The sequence below is a fragment of the Sminthopsis crassicaudata genome, chromosome 1 (assembly GCF_048593235.1).
Source record: "Sminthopsis crassicaudata isolate SCR6 chromosome 1, ASM4859323v1, whole genome shotgun sequence".
NCBI lineage: Eukaryota > Metazoa > Chordata > Mammalia > Dasyuromorphia > Dasyuridae > Sminthopsis > Sminthopsis crassicaudata.
In genome coordinates, this window is record NC_133617.1 from 572,003,729 (window position 1) to 572,022,407 (window position 18,679).

Genomic DNA, 18,679 nt, shown 5'->3' on the forward strand with positions numbered 1-18,679 from the left:
AGAGAAAGAAAGGGAAGGAGAAAGAGTTAAAAAGAAATTGAGGGAAGAAAAGAGAGGGGGGATGGAGGGAGAAAGGAAGAAGGAAGAGGAGGAGGAAGGGAAAGAAAAACAGGGAAGAGAAGAGGGAAAGTGAAGGGGAGAGAAAAAGAGGGATATATATACATGCTCGATCTATATATATGAGAAATGTTAAATACTTCTATAACACCTATATAAGCATATTTGTATGCATATAGGTATATACACATATAGGTATGTTAGCATGTATGTATATAGGTTGGTATGTATACATGAACTCATCCTTCACACCTCAGACAATATGGCTGACATCAATGTCTGACTCTGATGCTTTCTGATGACAGACAGGGTACTTTTCTGAGCCTCAATTTCTTTGGGAAACAGACTAGGTTACATATACAATCTCCTGCAACTAAAGGATACTTTTCATTTCATGGGACTTAACCGAGAAAGAATTAACAAGAATTCTATTATTGTGTTATGTCAAATTCTTATTCAATGCTTATTCTCCCTTAGTATTACTATAAAATCATACTGTCTCATGACTGAATATTTGCAGTAAAATTAATTTACAGAGACTAGGACAGAACTTGCATACTGTAACCACATGGTACAGCATGTAACCGAGTTTGCCCCACCTGACTGTTAATATACTGAAGATATTTGGAATTTCTAGATAAAGTGTAGTAGGGCAAGTGCCAAACTCTGAACATGATCAATTTTCTTTTTGGACAGATAATATGAAATTACATCATTCTTTCAAAATAACAGAAGCTGATGGGTGTGGTGACCAAGCTTCTAATCTGTGCTACTGAGAAGGCCAAGGCTAGCTCATTTCTAGAGTTTTATGGGATTGTTGGTTAAACTGAGTGTTCACACTCATTTTAACATTAATATGATGAGCCTTCCAGAGTAAGAGATCATCAGGTCTCTTAAGGTGGATTAATTTGATCTAGATGAAAAACAAAATAGACGGAAGCTCCTAGACTAGGAAAGCCCATATGATTCAATCCTGTACTGTTATCGTAGGTGAGATTGAGTCTGTTAGAAATAATAATAATAATAATAATAATAATAATAATAATAATAATAATAATAATAATAATAATAACAATAGTAGCTACCTAAAAAGAACTATAAATTCAGGAACTTGATTCAAATTTAAAATATTACACAACTTAATATCAAAAACTGAAATGAATACTGCTTCCATTTGTCTTATTAGAATATTTTAAAAGTGATTTTTTAAAACAAGAGATTGTGGAGGGAAGGGGTGAGAACTGGAAGGAACCGAGAACCTTTGCATTTATAGAAAAGGAATGATTATACATTCTTAAATGAAGAATAAAGGCTTATAGTCAGGGTGTTTCATTCTCTCTCTTTCTACTATTTTCATCCTGTACTAGATTATTTCTTCACTGCCTCTAATAAGTCTGTTTTTCTCACTAAACTTCCTTTGGCAAACAAATCAATTTATCTCAGGAATAGTAAAGGGAGTCTCTGGGTGACAACAGATAGTCTAGCTAATCCGTTTCCCCATATGCCTACCAGACCTTGAGCAAAGAAAGCTTTTCTCCAACTTTGATTTGCGCAAACTTGTCAATGCTGAATATTTTTTACTGAAGAAGAAAATTCCTGTCATCTTTTAAGAATGATACTTTAAGTATAGGGCTGTATTACTTAGTCATTCCTTATCTATATGATTGCTATGAAGTAACAAAAACAGAATTCCACTAGCACTACAAAGGAAGATGTTCATTGATGCTGATTTCTGGCACTGAGTTTACTTGTAACAGCAAGAATAGAAAAAGTAGTAGAGTAGTAATAGAGGAAGGAGAGTAGAGTAGTAGTAGAGGAGGAGTAATAACTCATTTTTATACAGAGCTTTAAGTTCTGACAAGTGCTTTACTAAGAAAAAACTTGAGTAGCAAATAATACTAATGACAATATTTGTGTTTTACTAATAAGAATAATGTAGTTTAGAGAGGTAAAGACTTTTATTGTCATAGTCACATAACTAGTCAGTATCAATGCTGGCATTGTCTTTCTAGTACTGACTTCATAATTTGACATATTTCTAAAAGATGAGATTTTTTTGTTTGTTTGTTTTTGGTTTTATGATTATAAGAAATAGGAGTATCACATGGTCCATCAGAAAAAAGCACAGTCTTATCTATTATCAAGTTTCTTTTAGTGTTTGAACCACTAAAATCAACATGCTGTCGTCATGACCACTTTCTGATGGAATACACAACTAGCATCAAATTTTTAGATAGTTAAGGAGGTTATTATGAACAGTTATCATTTTTAAAAAATAAGAATAGAATTCTTTATTTGCAGAATATACCATAACTTCTGATAGCCTCTATAAATCTTAAAAGCAAACTTAGGCTTTCAATTAAATTATTGAGTCCCAGTTTTTCTATAGCAAGAGTTCCTGATATACTTCTGATCTTCTTAAAGTTTTATGACTGTGCCATAAGGAGTAAGTATAAGAAATTTAGAGAAACATTGAGTAATAGGATAAACAAATACAGAATGAAGAATGTCAAACTAACAGAACAATATCGTAATAATAACTACAATTATGGTTATAACTAGTGTTTTTATAATGTCACTTAACCCTGTTTGCCTCAGTTTCCTCATCTGTAAAATGAACTGGAAAAGGAAATAGCAAACCATTCCAGTATCTTTACCAAGAAAACCCCAAGTGGAGTGACAAAAAAGTCAGAAATGACTGAAAAATGTCTAAACAACAACAACAAACATTTTAAATGTGCTATCTCATTTTATCCTCACAACTTTGGGATGCAGGTGCTATTATTATTCCTATTTTATAAGTGAGAAAACTGAGGTACATAGAAGTTAAGGAACTTGTCCAGCATCAATTAATGGGGATATTTTTGAAGCAGCCCTTCTGATCCCAGCTTTAGAACTCTAGTATAACAACAGACACCAGAATTTAAATTAATTAAAATGACCAATCATTTTCCCAAAGGACTAAAGATGAAACATATTTCTCTCCTGTTGGTAGAAGTAAGCTATGAATACAAAATGTTGCACTATATGTGTTCTCCAGACTATTGATTGACTTTTAAAAACTACTTTTCTTTGTTATAAAGAAGAATTTTTTTTAGAATGTTGGGAAATTAACTGACAACTTAGGATATTGGGAAATGAGGTTGTGAATATTGTTTTTAAAAAAAATCAATGAAACACTTTAAAAAAGAAAGCTTTCTGATTGTTTTAGAATGGGATTGTCATTGTTCATTCTTCATTCTCAAAAAAGACCACTTGTGAGTGAACTGGATTTAATGAGACAGAGATACAAAAAGTTAGCAGTGTTCTTCTCTAAATTCCAGTAATAAGACATAAGTCAAGACAATTGGCGATGACCTAGGATGCAGTGGGAGACCTTGACTTTTTTAAGCTAAGGTCTTTCCCAAGTCTCAGTCCCTTAACCTTTGTGTACCTCATTTTTCTCACTTATAAAATGGGAATAATAATAATAATAATAATAATAGCACTTGCCTCCCCTGACTTATAGAAGAACATGATAAGGTCCCCTGGTACTTGCAGTCTCTGTTTATGGTGGTATTATGTAGAATAGGCTTTCCTTATAACAAAGAAAACTAATTAAGCAAATCCAGCAAACAGTTTGAGAATCCATTTGATTTAAATTGTTAGCATGATTCTGCCATCAAACTCACCCACATGGGCTTTAAAATGTGCCTGTTGATACCTTTCCTGCCTTGTTAACTCTGGCTTTGGAAGAACCATGGGAACAAATGCATGATACTTTGAGACTGTCAAGTAGGCAGCAAGCCCATAGCTCTATCTTAACTAGTGTTCAAAAAGGAAACCATCTATGGTTGAATAATCTTGAAAAAAAATAAAGAACTGGAAACATTTAGAAATGACTATTTTCTCTATTTCATTCTGGGACACAAATGGAAAAAAAAAGTCTGATTGCTTACAGAATATGTGCCTGTTCTTGATAAAGTTGGTAAAGTTGGTGGTGGGTGGGGGGCGGAGGGGAAGTCTTTCTTCTGCATAACTGAGTAGTTAAGTTTAATGTTTGCTACAATCCCTGGGAAAAAATTGCACCCAAGTAACCCAAACACAGAGACAATTAAGGTTTAACATTTTCTATTTTCTATTTTTTCCTATTGGAAATAAAAGTACAATTGAGGATAGACTCATGATAATGTGGTACACAAGGTTTCTAACAGTCGGGCCCCTGGGGACAGCTATTGATAAAACTATGACATCATTTCTGTGATGACTACGTTTTTCTGATGGAGGAGTGAGAGTGTTAAAAGCTTCAGAGGTAAATATTTATGCTGAGTACATTTTCATTCTTTCCAATAACTTTGAAAATAAACCTTTTTTACATTTAAGGCTGATTTGTATATACCTTTAGAACATTTGAAATCTTAATATTTTCTCTATAATAAAAAAACAGTAACAAAAAAGCCTTATTGTGATGAACAAAAGATGTCAGGAAGAATATTGGCTTTTGTAATTGGAATGACTTTTGTAATTGGAAAAATATCAGTGAGCTACATAATTCTATGAAAGTTAAATAATCAAAATATTTAGATATCAAAGATATTCTATAAATATTCCAAACTCACAGAAAAATTGTTCTTTCTTAGAATGCCAGTGGTAAAAGTCGATGCAAAATATGTATGTTCTTAAAAACTACTAGGATTTATGCTAACTTTGCATAAGTATCAAACCAGAATGGTATCCTTGTGTCAACTCACCATCACTTCCTTAAATAGGGAACACATCTACAAAAAATACTTAGTTCTGTGTTGCTAAACAATACAACAGAATCTATGGGAGAGATAAAAGAATATTAACATAAGATACTAAGAATCTACTACTTTTTATTGCAAAGCGTTTATATCTCTTTTATGCTATTGTTTTAATCTGAGTAACACTAATGTTTTACAGATAAGCAAGGCAAAAAAGAGAATAAGGATTAGAAGGAAAGGTTGAAAGATAAGGTGAAAAAGATTCAGTAGTTGACTGAGTTGTTTTGTTATTTGAGTTTACTAGCATAATGGTTAAAATGATCAGTGAACACTGCCAAAATTGCCTTCATGTTTGTGAAATAAAATAGTATGATTTTGATGGAAAGCAGATTTCCATTTCTGCTTATGACAAGATAGAGAAGTAGATTTTTAAAAATTGTATTAAGCACCAAACACAGAGACAAGGTTCAAGACTTAATTCATTACTGACATTGGAAATATTCCTTAAACTCTCCATATTTCATATTCTTTATCTTTAAAATGGGGATAATAATAATTGGTCTCCCCAGTGGAAAATGATCTCTCGAAGAGATCACCCAGGTTCTCCTCTCTAGGTCAATCATTTAACACAGAAATCCCCAATATTCCTTCTAGAGCTCCCTTAGCTGTCCTTCATCCCAGCCAGTGTCAGGTAATTAATGGCCATCTACCCCTTCATCCGAGCAGCATAAGGAGATGGGATTGATAGCAATAAATATTACCTCCAATTCTTGAGAATGTCATCCAAGCCAAGTGATGGACCTCTCCATCGCAGCTACCTGTGGTTCACTAAAATTTTCCCTTTTTTCCAGGATCACATGGCTTCAATATTTTGCCTTATATGACTCCTTTCTCTCCCCCAGGCCTTACAGAATGCCACACCCACAGTGGTGTTGGGGAAATATGTCCTGTTTCCGACAGGTGCATTTCTGCTCTGTAGAAGTTACACTCAGGCCTTTAGCTGATGTTGGTATAATTAACCATGCTATTTCCCTGCTTTTCAACTCTCTTCTCTCTCCTCCTCCATGCTGTCCTTTTAGAAAAGGTGTAGTTCATTCTTATGTACAGTTTCTAGCTTGTGTTTTTGCTGGTATGATACTGTATATTTCAAATCTGTTCTGGAATAGTGGTATTGTGTTGAAAAGAAAAAAATGAAAAGTTTGCATTTCTCTGGTAAAAAATAATAACAATTAGCTTCTCTCCTCACCTAAAAATAATATTGTAAGAATAAAAGAAATGAAATAAGTGAAAATTCTTTGAGCTGTTATGAGATCCATATCCAAAACAGGGAGCACTGATACTACATTTGTGATAAACTAGATAAGCCTGGCATATTCTAGAGTAGAGAGCTGTCGTTGTTGTTCAGTTGTATGTCACATCCAACTTTTCTTGGCTAGGATACTGGACTGATTTGCTATTTCCTTCTCTTGCTAATTTTACAAATGAGGAATTGAGAAATACAATATGCACTGACTTGCCCAAAGTCACACAGCTAGTAAGTGTCAGATGTCAGATTTGAATTCATGAAGATGAGACTTCCTAAGTTCAAATATAATGCTCTATCCACTTTGCACCTAAGTTAGTTGCATAGAGTTAGTTACTTCAAAAACAGATTTATTCAGCTTCCACATAAGAGATCACATCAGGTAAAATGTTGGGCATGCTCAAAAGATGAAGTTCCTATTAGGCAACTCCCTCCCATTCCTTAATCTTAGTATTATTAGGAAATAGTTCTTATTTTAAAAAGTCATAAAATATTGTAACCTCATATTAAATAGGTGAAACCTTCTTTTTAAGCTATTTTAAAGAAAGGGATAGTAACTAACTTTTTAGGATCATTTTAGTTGTCCTCCTTAGAAGAATGCAATGTGCCAGGATATAACCAGACCTAGGATTTTATAAATCCTTATCTCTTATTTTTCAAACTCTTTAATCTACTTAAGCTTTGTATTTTAAATAATGATCTATTTTAAAATGTAACATTTTGATTGGAAACACCAGCTAAATGGTATAGTAGCTATATTGCTATCTTGGAGTTGAGAAAACTAAGTTCAAATATGTCCTCAGACTTTCTAGCTGTATGACCTTACCAATTCACTTAAACTCAATCTGCCTCAAAAATCCCATTAACAGTACTTAGTGTGCATGTTAGTTATTAAGATAAAAATGAGATAATGCTTATTAAACACTTTTCATATCTTAACATGCTGTATAAATGCTACTTATACCAAAATAATCTCTTCAATCAATTATGCCAATGTATATTTTATTAAGAGCAGTATATAATGCCTACTATATGCCAGGCACTGTATTAAGTTAAGCTCTTTTTTACAAATATTATCTCATTAAATAGGACTTTCATTATGTCTGTTAGAAAATAAATGATTGGCATTTTAAGAATTCAGTGACTTTAGAAGAGCCAATTTCTTCTGTAGATAAGGATCACAAAAAAGTTCAAAGGGAAGAATTTTAACTACAAAATGAAACAAGAAGCAATAAAAGAGAGAGAAGAGAGAGTAAAAACCACCTGATAGAACAAAAGCTAGATAAGTCAAGTGTGGTCAAGTTAGTCAATAAGAATTCATATTTAACTTGCCTAATTTAGCTTGGTGGAATTATTACTGAGATAACAAGTTAAAGCAATTAACTGCAAACATTGTAGAAGTTATTTGTTAGAGTTTACCATAAAGCATTAGTTGCCCTGTTGGAGATTAATAGCCAAGTTAAAGAATAACAGGTTAAAAGAAAAAGTGACAGAAATGAAAATTCTTTAAGAAAGAATAATCCAAAGTTGAATTTTCTCATTTTAATATTAATTAAAAAGGAAAACCTGGAACTAATTTTATTCATGAGTGCCCTTTTGAGAAATGCCTGATGTGATCCCCATCCTTCCAAATAAAATGACTGGAAAATTCCTTAAAAGTATAATAATAGGTGTATAATCTCTAAGTAATTTAAATGAGACTGTCAATTATTAGGCTTTAGAATTTGTCAATAATAATTTAACTAGAGGACCAAAAATAAGGAAAGAGTCAATCAAAAAAAGAAGACTATGAACTGTTTAGATAACTTGGCCAGATGCTAGCAGATACTTTAATACAAACAAATATAATTTAATTAATATGGAAATGAAGCACAGTTATTTATAGCAAAAAAAGATATCATTATTTAGTATGCTTATCAGAAATGTAATTTGAAGATTTCTCTGGAAGAATTTACTGAAATTATGGATCCATAGCACAGCTGCACATAGAGATAGGCGAGGTTACAGCAAGAGGAAATATGTCATGGTTAATATAAAAGAAATTCATTATACTTTCCTCAGAAAAACAGTGCTATCTTACCTCTCAAAGAGGATGTCAGAGTAATTCTATTACATTAATAAATGGGAGAGGGGAATCCAAAACATACCAGGCATTGCTGCAAAGAATACAATGAAGTGAACTCATTCTAATAGAAAGCATATATTACTTTTCCCAGTAAAAGACCAACTACCTAGTAAAAATGCTATTCAATTCTAAAAATGAAAGAGAGACAGAGAGAAGAAGGAGGGGGAGGAAGAGAAAAAGGAGGAGAAGGAACAAAAAGAGGAGAAGGAACAGAGGAAGAGGAAGAAAAAAAGAAGAGAGAGAAAAGAAAGAAAAAGAAAGAAAGAAAGAGAGAAAGAAAGAGAGAAAGAAAGAGAGAAAGAAAGAGAGAAAGAAAGAGAGAAAGAAAGAGAGAAAGAAAGAGAGAAAGAAAGAGAGAAAGAAAGAGAGAAAGAAAGAGAGAAAGAAAGAGAGAAAGAAAGAGAGAAAGAAAGAGAGAAAGAGAGAAAGAGAGAAAGAGAGAAAGAGAGAAAGAAAGAAAGAAAGAAAGAAAGAAAGAGATAAAGAGATAAAGAGAGAAAGAAAGAAAGAAAGAAAGAAAGAAAGAAAGAAAGAAAGAAAGAAAGAAAGAAAGAAAGAAAGAAAGAAAGAAAGAAAGAAAGAAAGAAAGAAAGAAAGAAAGAAAAAGAAAGAAAAGGGAGAAAAAGAAAAAGAAAAGAAGGGAGGAAAGAAAAAAAGAAGAAAGGATTTTTGGGAAGATTTTTCTTGTGCAGCAAAATAACTATGGATATGTATACACATATTGTATTTAACATATACTTTAACATATTTAACATGTATTGGTCTACCTGCCATCTAGGGGAAGGAGTTGGAAGAAGGAGGGGAAAAGTTGGAACAGAAGTTTTTGCAAGGGTCAACCCATACATATATCTTGTAAATAAAAAGCTATAATAAAAAAGGAAGGAAGGAAAAAAGAAAGAAAGAAAGAAAGAAATGCAAAAACAGACACATGTGGAATAAGTTACAAGGAATAAGTAGCTGTAGAAACAGCTACAAATGAGTTCAAGAGACACCTTCACTGTCTTTAAAGGAAGAAGACTGGGGGAAAGGATGATAGTGATTTAAAAAATAGGAAAGTGGGACTGAGATCAGGCAAAAAAAAAGTTTTGGGGGTGAGGCAGTCTGTTAAGCATATGCATTTTCCCAGCTCCAAAATGTTCAAAGTTAAGCGACACTTCTTAGTGCAATTTTATTTTTCACAAAGAATTAAGAGGAAAGTAAGTGTCTGTCAATTTTAACTTTTCTGAATAAACTTGTAGGGTTTATTTGAGGAACTTTGTTTCTATATGTATTCATTCAACTGATCTTCAGGAGGCAAATTGGCACAAATAACTTGGAGAAAGAAGGTGACAAAGATTCCACCTTTCAACAGAGTTCACTATTTGCTTTTCTACACCACTTCTAGAACCATACCCATTTAAAGAAGTAGTCATAAATTGTTTTTTTTTTCATAGTAATATTTTTCCTTAATTAATAAATATAAACAAGAACAAAAGTTTACTTAATTTATGCCTGCATAGGTTAAACCATATGTTTCAAATTAATCCAGTTATCCTGTCTCAACTGCATTCTATCCCATCTTTTTGTCCGACATGAAGAGAATTCCCAACTATCCATGAAATTGCAAATTGTTCTCTGAGCCAGTCATCTTGAGTAGAAAGTACATGAGTATATGTATATATAACAGTAACATTATATACATATATATTATATGTTATATATGTGTACATGTGAACATGTTGCTGAATATACACATGCAAAACATATCCATGTATCCATATGTGATATGCATGTGTGTATGTTATCTGTGTATGTGTGTGTTTGTTTTAGAGAAAGATCATGGTTCACAGCTTTCTTAGAAAAATTACAGGTAAAAATGACAATAAGTTATGAGAAGATATATGATGAGAGAAAGCAAGCTACAATAAATAATCCCTTGCCTATGAGAAAGGGCAAGGATGATATAAAATACATGTATGACTGGAAAATGAGATGGGACAATAAACTATGATATGATTAAAAGAACTAGAGGAAAATCTTCCTTGCACTAGGTAGATTTTTTATTTAAGGTAAGCTATGTGTGGCAGAGTAGATAGAACTGTACACTTAGAATTCAAATCTACCTCTTGACCTTGGGCAAGTCAGTTAATCTGTCTGCCTCAATTTCCTCAGTTGTAAAAATGGGAATGATTATAATAATAACAGCACTTACTTCTCAAGATTGTTGTATCAAATGTGATAAATATTTGAAATATTTGTAAGGCACTTGTAAATCTTAAAACAGCATTTAAATGCATATTATTATTATTGAAAAAAATGAGTTGACCAAACAAAATGAGAGGCCAGGACTGGGAAATGATCTATACCACAATAAACACATTCTTGAGATTATAAATTCATGACATAGAAATCTTGCCTGCATAGAACTGTCCAAAATACATATTGGAAAGTACACATAAAAGCTTAAAACATAGCTTTTCCCCTCCCATTCCTCTATTTCTCATGAATCCCAATAATCCCCCTACCTGACAGCAAAAATTTTTGTTCACCCATCCTTTTGTCAAAATATATTTCTATTGCTTTACCCTCTCTTATTTCCATCTCAGGTCCTATAGAACCAAACTTAAGAGAATTCAGGTGAGTGGAAATATTACTTTGGCTTATTAACTTAAGCAAAGGATGAATATGCACAAAATGACTGGGGACTGTCAGAATTATAAGGCTGCTATAGATTGCTAGACTGACCTTTTCTTTATATCTGCATTTCTCTCCTTCATCAACCATAACAACAAATCTAGAAAAGCTACCTTTTCTTCACTTAGACTAAGACCAATTATCTTTATAATAATCATAGGCTACCAGCTGTAATCATTGCTACTTACAACGAGGCAGCAAGATGGTACAATGGATAAAATATTTGACGTAAAGTCAGGAAGATTCAAAGCCAGCCTAAATAGCTATATGAACCTGGACAAATCACTTAAATTTCTGTTTACCTCAGTTTTCTTAATTATAAAATGAGGATAACAAAAGTCCCTGTCTCCCAGATTATTATAAAGATAAAATAAATTAATATTTTAAAACATTTAGCACAATACCAGACACAAAGAATGGTAAGCATCTTAAATGCTTTTCTCTCTTCCTTCATCCTATTTATCAGAATGCCTAAAGTTCAGATTCTTAGATATATTCCCCTATTCAAGCAAACATTATCCAAAAATGAGCAATTCAATAAATTACTATTCAATATTTGAAAAATGTCTACCATCAACATGATTAATCTAGTACATACTGTATAATAAGGCTCTATTTTCTGTGAAGAAATAAAAAGTATAGTCTCCATATTTGAGGAACTTTCAACTTAATAATAGAACCAGAAGAAATATAATAATATATTGATTATAATTATCAAAATGTACAAATTAAATATGCATATAACTGACCAAAGAGGACTAAATATATACATATGTTCCAATGGAATTGCTGAAGTCAAGTGTCATTCAGTAATAAGAATAATAGTATTGGAGTCAGAAAAATTTAGGTAAGTCCTTTAAAGTCTCTGACGATCAGTAAAATATATTGATTTTCTCTAATGTCCCTTCTAATTTGAAATCAGTTGGAACCTATGATTTAACCCAAACCTTTCATTTTATAAATTTGTATTATCTATTTTTCAAGATTTTAAGAATTAAAGGTGATTTGTAAACTGTGTTGATTTTCTAAGCATACGGGTTAAAAGACCTTTAATAGGTGGACAGTACTTTAGAATGGGCAAATTTTCCCAAACTGAGAGAATTGACATGGGTAGAAAAATTATTATTAGGTCAATAATTTAAAGACAGGAGACTTGGAAAAGAAAATTTAAAGAACCCAAGTAATTAAGAATGATCTTAAAATCAAATTGATATTTAGTCTTTATTTCTTTTATCTAAACAAATTTTATTTGCATCATTCTTACTATCTTATCAAATCATAAAGTTCTAAAAGCATTAAATCATCATTAAGTTTGCCCTGATTTATTTAAAGAAATTTAACTTAGTTAGCAGATGATATAGTATATATTTGTGGCCAGGGCATGCTAAGGGAAGGTCATTCACTTTTTTTTTTCAAGAAACATAGCTTAGATGGTAAACAAGAAAAATAAATTTAAAAGTAGTATTACCAAGCCAATTTATCTTGATTGATGAATATTCATATAACCATAAATAGCCCTTTTGAAAAAATGGAAGACAATACTGAACCATGTCTGAAAGTTGGTGTCTGTTTATAATATTTCAAAAGTAATGGAGAAAACATTCCTCTCTTATACACTTTTATGATGCTTTGGGGAAAAAAAAGTGTCATCTGAAAGTCAAACCATGAAAGTCTAGCAATTATTTGTGGAAGTACACAATTAACTTCTATACTATTTCTCAGTTTGAGGCTTGTTTTTCATTTCAATGGAAATCTGATTTGCTGCATTCTGTTCTTAAACAGAACAGAGTATGTTAATGATTAGAAAACCAGAATGAAAATTGCAGTGATAGTGAAACTGCTGCTATTGTGTATGTGCGTGTGTAGATTGTAGTGAGCCAGTTCTAGGGATTCATTCTTAATGTTTTATAATATCTTGGACAAGCCTATGTAATCCTGCTCAAGTATTCTGATTTCTCTTCAGTTTGGTTTCTTCAAATATAATAGAAGAAACACTTTCAGTACCAATTTCACAGCTGTGGAACTTGATGAGTTATCCAGTAGAATATAAGCTTCTTGAGGTCAGGGAGTTCTAGTTTTTGTATTTTCATGCCCCCCCCAGAGATTGGTACAGCACTTGTCCCTTAGTGGTTGCTTAATAGATGATTATTTAATTGAAATAAATTATATTAGCCTTTTTATTATTGTCTTACCAGTGTGCTGCCATCTGTCCAACGGAAGTCATGCTCAAACATCTTATCGTTGAGGCCTATCCATTGATAATCATGGCCCACACCTGAAGGACAGAAAACACAACATATATTTATATTATATATAGTTTTTTTTAATTGACTTTCCCATATATGGAAGAAAACTCTTCAAAAAAGAAAATTATTTTTGGAACAAATCATATTTCCTCTTCTCTGACTGGAACTATTTTAGGGGCTCATAAAAAGTACTCATGGGCTACCATCCAATAATCCTGATTATCTTTTTTTTCCCCTCAGCAATAATCCTGATTATTTTTTTTTCCTCAGCCCCTTATGCTTTAGACTGGCAGGCTAGTTTACAAATTCATTGTAGAACTCTAAAATGTCAAACAGTGGCAATTAGTTGAAAGAAATTGTTTCAGTGGTTGCCTGAAATTAAATAAATACTTTCTCTTAGTTACAATAGAAATTTTCCAATGATATTTTTAGTTAACAAAATAGGCCAAACAAAATAGCAAAAGTTACATCAAATTTCAGATTCCATGCCAAATTTGTCTGAGGAAGTGACACATTTGTTCTCACTTCAAATCAGAAAACACACACCTAGGACAAATATTTTTCTGTCCATCAAAAATGCAACTATCAAACTTTTAACAGAGGTCTGGGCATCTGAAAGAATAAAATGGATTTTGGGTCAAGTCTATACAGCTTGTAAAATATAATTAGCAGACCTCAGGCTGAGACCTAGAAGGAGCCTTGTAGGACATCTAGTTCAATTTGTTCATTTTATACACAAAGTACACCAAGGACCAGGAAGACCAATTAATTTATCCAAAGTCACACAGGTCAAAAATAGGAGACCCTGGTTTTAAATCCAGGTTCTATGACTCTAAGATTCATTATATCATGCCATAAAGTTCTAAGTGATGTCAGGTTCTGGGAAGTTGTTAATGAGAATGTGGAATCATGTTGCAACCAAAAATCTCACCTACAATCTACCTAAATTATTTTTTCTCTAACTTTTAATGAATTGACCTGATGTTCATTTCATTTTCATGACTTTAAATTTGAGGGACATGAAACATGTCGAGAACATAATTTCATGCCTTTCAAGTTCCAATTATTTGTTTGATTTATGCAGAGTGCTCCCCCTGGTTTAAAAGTGTTAATACTTAATTCAGGATGGTATAGACTAGAGATTTTTCACCTTCTTTCATAGCCCATAGTCCTCCTAGGCAAAAAAAGAAAAGAAAATACAGGATCTCATTCTATTTTTGGTCTTAATAAATAGCATAAATACATATTACAAAGGAAACCAGTGATGCAAAATATTGTTATCTAAATTTTTTAAAAATTTAAAATGTTAAAAAAAATAAGGTTAAGAAAATCCCTGATATAAAGAATAAAACCAAGATGTTTGGCTTTTTTCCCCTTTCAGATAGTTCTTAATCAATGGAATAAATTAAGTAATAAATACATACTAAATAGAAAAATTAAAGACATTTAAAAGGAAATGTCATCAAGGAGCATGTAGCACCAAATTTTAATCTATGTTGAATTAAGGTGTTCCCTCCAAAGATCTAGTTGGTACATACGGTTCACAAATAGTTGTTCTTCATGGGACAGGATACTGGTCAGATGGGCACCCTGCAGCCGACACTCTCTTTCAGCAGCATCCCATGTTCGACGGTGGGCAAAGTATTTGTAGCACTGACCTTGGAATTTGTGCCAGCCATAATCACATGTCTCTGTGTCTGGGGAAAACAAAATAAAAACAGGATTTATAAATCTCATCTCAGACATTGTCAACTATATTTTCATGCAGCAACTTTCATAGGGATGCTGTCTCTTGAAGATTCAAATTGTGTCTACAAAGTATTACTGAATGAAAGATATTAGAAGGGTTTAGTCACATACTCATGTACAATGATAAATATACAGGTAATTTGGAGCAAAGTTGCTTATGAATTGAGAATACTGCTGATTGATCAAGGCATTCGATGTCCTCATGCATATCCCCAAACATATACTTGTGGATAAGTAGGGCATTTCTCAAAATTAGGGAAGTGTCAAGTTGGGGCTACTTTCCCCAAAATAAATTATGAGTTCTATATGTGAGAACAATAGGCAGTATTTGTAGTGGATAGAAAAACTTTGTTATGAGAAGCAATAGTATTTGAGTCCCAACTCTGATACACACTACTAACTCTGAGCAAATCCCTTAATCTCTCAGTTTGAAAATTGATAAAGGGAATTCTGAAAGAATATTTTTATGGTGATTTTAACTATTAAAAAACAAGTACTAAGAAAATGGTTAGATGACTGCTATGAAAATTTGACTGTTTTGTTAGGATAAAAAGACATAAATGGATGTTAATCTTTAAAATATAATAAAAAAGAAATAAATTTAATTCTAATGGAGTTTTACTACTCTTTTGAGTAAAATATCCAATTCACATGTGAGTCAAGATATCACCCCAAGATGTCATTGATCCTCCACAAAAATGGAGGCTAAACAACAGCAACAATTAATTAAGTTTCAAAGTAATCAAAAAGGGTAATCATAGCATTAAAAGAAACCTTAGGTATTATATTTTCTAACCCTTTTGCTATATAGATGAGAGAATCAAAGCCCATAAAACTTATATATTCCAGATACCTCAACTTTTTAATGGCAAAAATGGGTGTGATCTCAGAGACTAGGTTTGCATTCCACTGCTGTTTCCATGACTGTGTAAAAACATGCATTCTGAGGGATTTCACTTTTTACTCAGTGATTCATACTCTAATCATGGAACAGATGTAACTTATCTTTTATAGGGTGATTTTTTTTTTCAATTTAGTCTATCATGTTATTGTTTGGTTACAGGGACTAGCTGTTCCAAGGACTGTGTGGTGGACATTTTGGCTTTTATTATAACTCTTGCTTGGAAACCGCCAAATCTCACAGAAATGGAGACAAAAAAATGACAAGCAGATTTAAGATGAAAACAATAGGCAATGTGTAAGAATGCAGCAGGAATTTAGTGCCTCTAATCCTTTAACTACCCACTCAGGAACTATATGTGAAAACTCTTAAAAAAAAAAAAAAAAAGGCTCATGTATGTGGGGGGTATGTCATGTGGGAGGAGAACAAGTTTTAGAAATTTGGATGCAATCAAGCACTGGGTCAAGCCAGTAGCATATAAATTAAAATTCTATTTTAACCTTTGAACTAGGATTAATTTTGTAGAAAATAGGGACTCATTTTTAAAACGGAAGATCAGTACTCGTCACTCTTCCTACATCTTTGCTGCATAAATTGTCCAAAATACGTTTTCCCTCTCCAATTTGATTTCTTTTGTCTTTTGTTCAGTTGTTCCAGACTCTTTATGAGCTCATTTCGGGTTTTTTTTGGCAAAGATCCTGGAATGGGTTGCCATCTCCTTCTTAAGTTTATTTTATAGTAAAGAAACTGAGGCAAACAGGGGCAAATTACTTGTCCAGGGTCACACAACTATAAGTGTAAAATTGCTATAAATGTAACTGGGAAACGTGTGTGTACACACACACACACACACACACACACACACACACACACACACACACACACACATATATATATATATATATATATATATATATATATATAATATTAAAATAAGATGTAATATCCAGTTTTTCTTTGGCACACTATCTAAATACTAATATTTGTCTGTATTTGGAGATTTAATATAATTGTCCAGTGTAACTTGAATGCTTACAGTGCCAGTAATCATCTTGAATAATTAGTACTGATTCTATAATCTTCAACCTAAACTCAAAAGTGGAAAAGTGACATGAGTTACGAAAAATAACATTCATTCTTTTTGCTAATCTGGGGAGATTTGAAATCTGTATCATTTGACTGAAAAGCAGCTCCTCTGGTGGTGAATTTGTCATAGCTTGTTAGAAATATGGAAAAGTTTTCTTTTTTATAAACCCATCTATGAGGCTTTAAAAGTATATTGATTTATTATTATACTGGACCTCATATTTAGATAGATAGACAGACAGACAGACAGATAAATAGATAGATAGATTTAATATAACTAGCAGTTGCTCATGACAAAAGCTGTAAATACAACTCTCTAAAAAAATTTTCCCTAAATTCAGGAGAATGGTAGGCTTAGCTTCAGTTGGTATATTTACACAATGCATACTTTGTTTCCAACACAAGCTATGAGTGGCAGAATTAAAGAAAGGAGAAAATTGCTTTGAATTTAGACTGTAAATGAAACACTACTCAGTGCTCAAATGCATCTTGCATTTTGGCTTCAGATAATACATTATTTCAAAAGTCCAAACTAATACATTTGAATATGAAATTTTTCTTCTTTAAGTATTCAAGCATATGAGGTTCTCCCTAAATTGCTGTCATTACTTCACCCATGTGCACTTACATTCCTGCTGAGTAGATATTGATGCCAATAATCTATCAGCCAAAGAAATAGATAATAATTTCCAATATACAGTTTCTCTGTATATTCTCTGGGGATATGATATCTCCCCAGGTCAATACTCAAAGCTTTTTCAGTTTGTTAGGCTCAGTGAGTCTGAGTTCCAGTGGCACACCTTTCTAGAACACAGAGTGATTTCCACACCATATTTATCCCAGCTTGGATATTTGCTATGTGGGTGGTCTTAAGCAAGTCACTTAACTTGAAGGACAGTTTTCTCAGCTGTAAAAGGAGGGGAAAGGACAAGCTGACCTCTGGATTTGGGGGGAAAGACTTTAAGTGAATAGATGAACAAGTCAACTGGATCAAATTGCAAACAAGCTGTCCTAGTGAGTCAGACTATTTTCAAACAAAAATAAAAGAACAAAGATAGTTGACCTAAGAGTTCTGATAAAGAGCTTTGTTTTTAAAACTTTTGCTGTCAATGAAGAAAATATTTGTATTTAGAGCAACCTGAATAAAGCAGTATTTTAACCCCAGTGTGTTGGCAATAATCCAGGAGGGCATAGTTGAATTTGATAAACAGTCTGGGTCCTGTTCTTCATAAACTCATTTGGATGAAGGCCTAACTTAGCTCCAAGACAAGACAGAACCAGATACCTGGAATTCAGGAAGTTTCAGAAGGATAAAAATAAATTACTACCACTTCATAAATCTTAAACCATGCAGCATCTCACTTAACTGTGTCTAAAAGGAAGAATGAGTGTGTTGGTACATCACCAGGTTCATACTCAAAATATTTCTTGCTTTGTAGATCTTATCAGAATTTAACTTCCATTGGAACAACCAGACACAGGGTCACTTCCATACCATGAGAAAGCATTGAGAGAAGACTGTAGTGGAGGGACAAGCAAGTCACTTTGACTATATCATAAATTAACTTATTTTTAGAATTTGTCATGGGAGGAGGAACTTATCTATGATTATGTTATTGTAGGGAACTCCCAACAAGGAAACTCCCTTTACCAATAAGGATCAGCAATATATTCATATTTTAGGAAACTGACTGAAATACTGAGAAGTTAGGTGATTTGCCTTGAGTCACACAGCCAGTATGTCTGATAAACAAAACTTCCTGGCAAAGAGAGGAAAAAAAGAGGAAAGTAGAGAACAAGAGAAGAGAGGACAGG

General features: G+C 32.7%; 1 protein-coding gene across 2 annotated transcripts in view; it reads right to left on the reverse strand.

Annotated features, from left to right (window-relative positions):
• VCAN (versican) overlaps positions 1-18,679 on the reverse strand; it is a 128,047-nt gene that overhangs the window by 17,328 nt on the left and 92,040 nt on the right. For both annotated transcript variants that reach the window (XM_074282150.1, XM_074282149.1), the window contains 2 exons: positions 14,667-14,825; positions 13,075-13,157 (listed from right to left, as the gene is read on the reverse strand). In XM_074282150.1, coding sequence (XP_074138251.1) covers positions 13,075-13,157; positions 14,667-14,825 — 242 coding nt within the window. The remainder of the gene's footprint in view (positions 1-13,074; positions 13,158-14,666; positions 14,826-18,679) is intronic.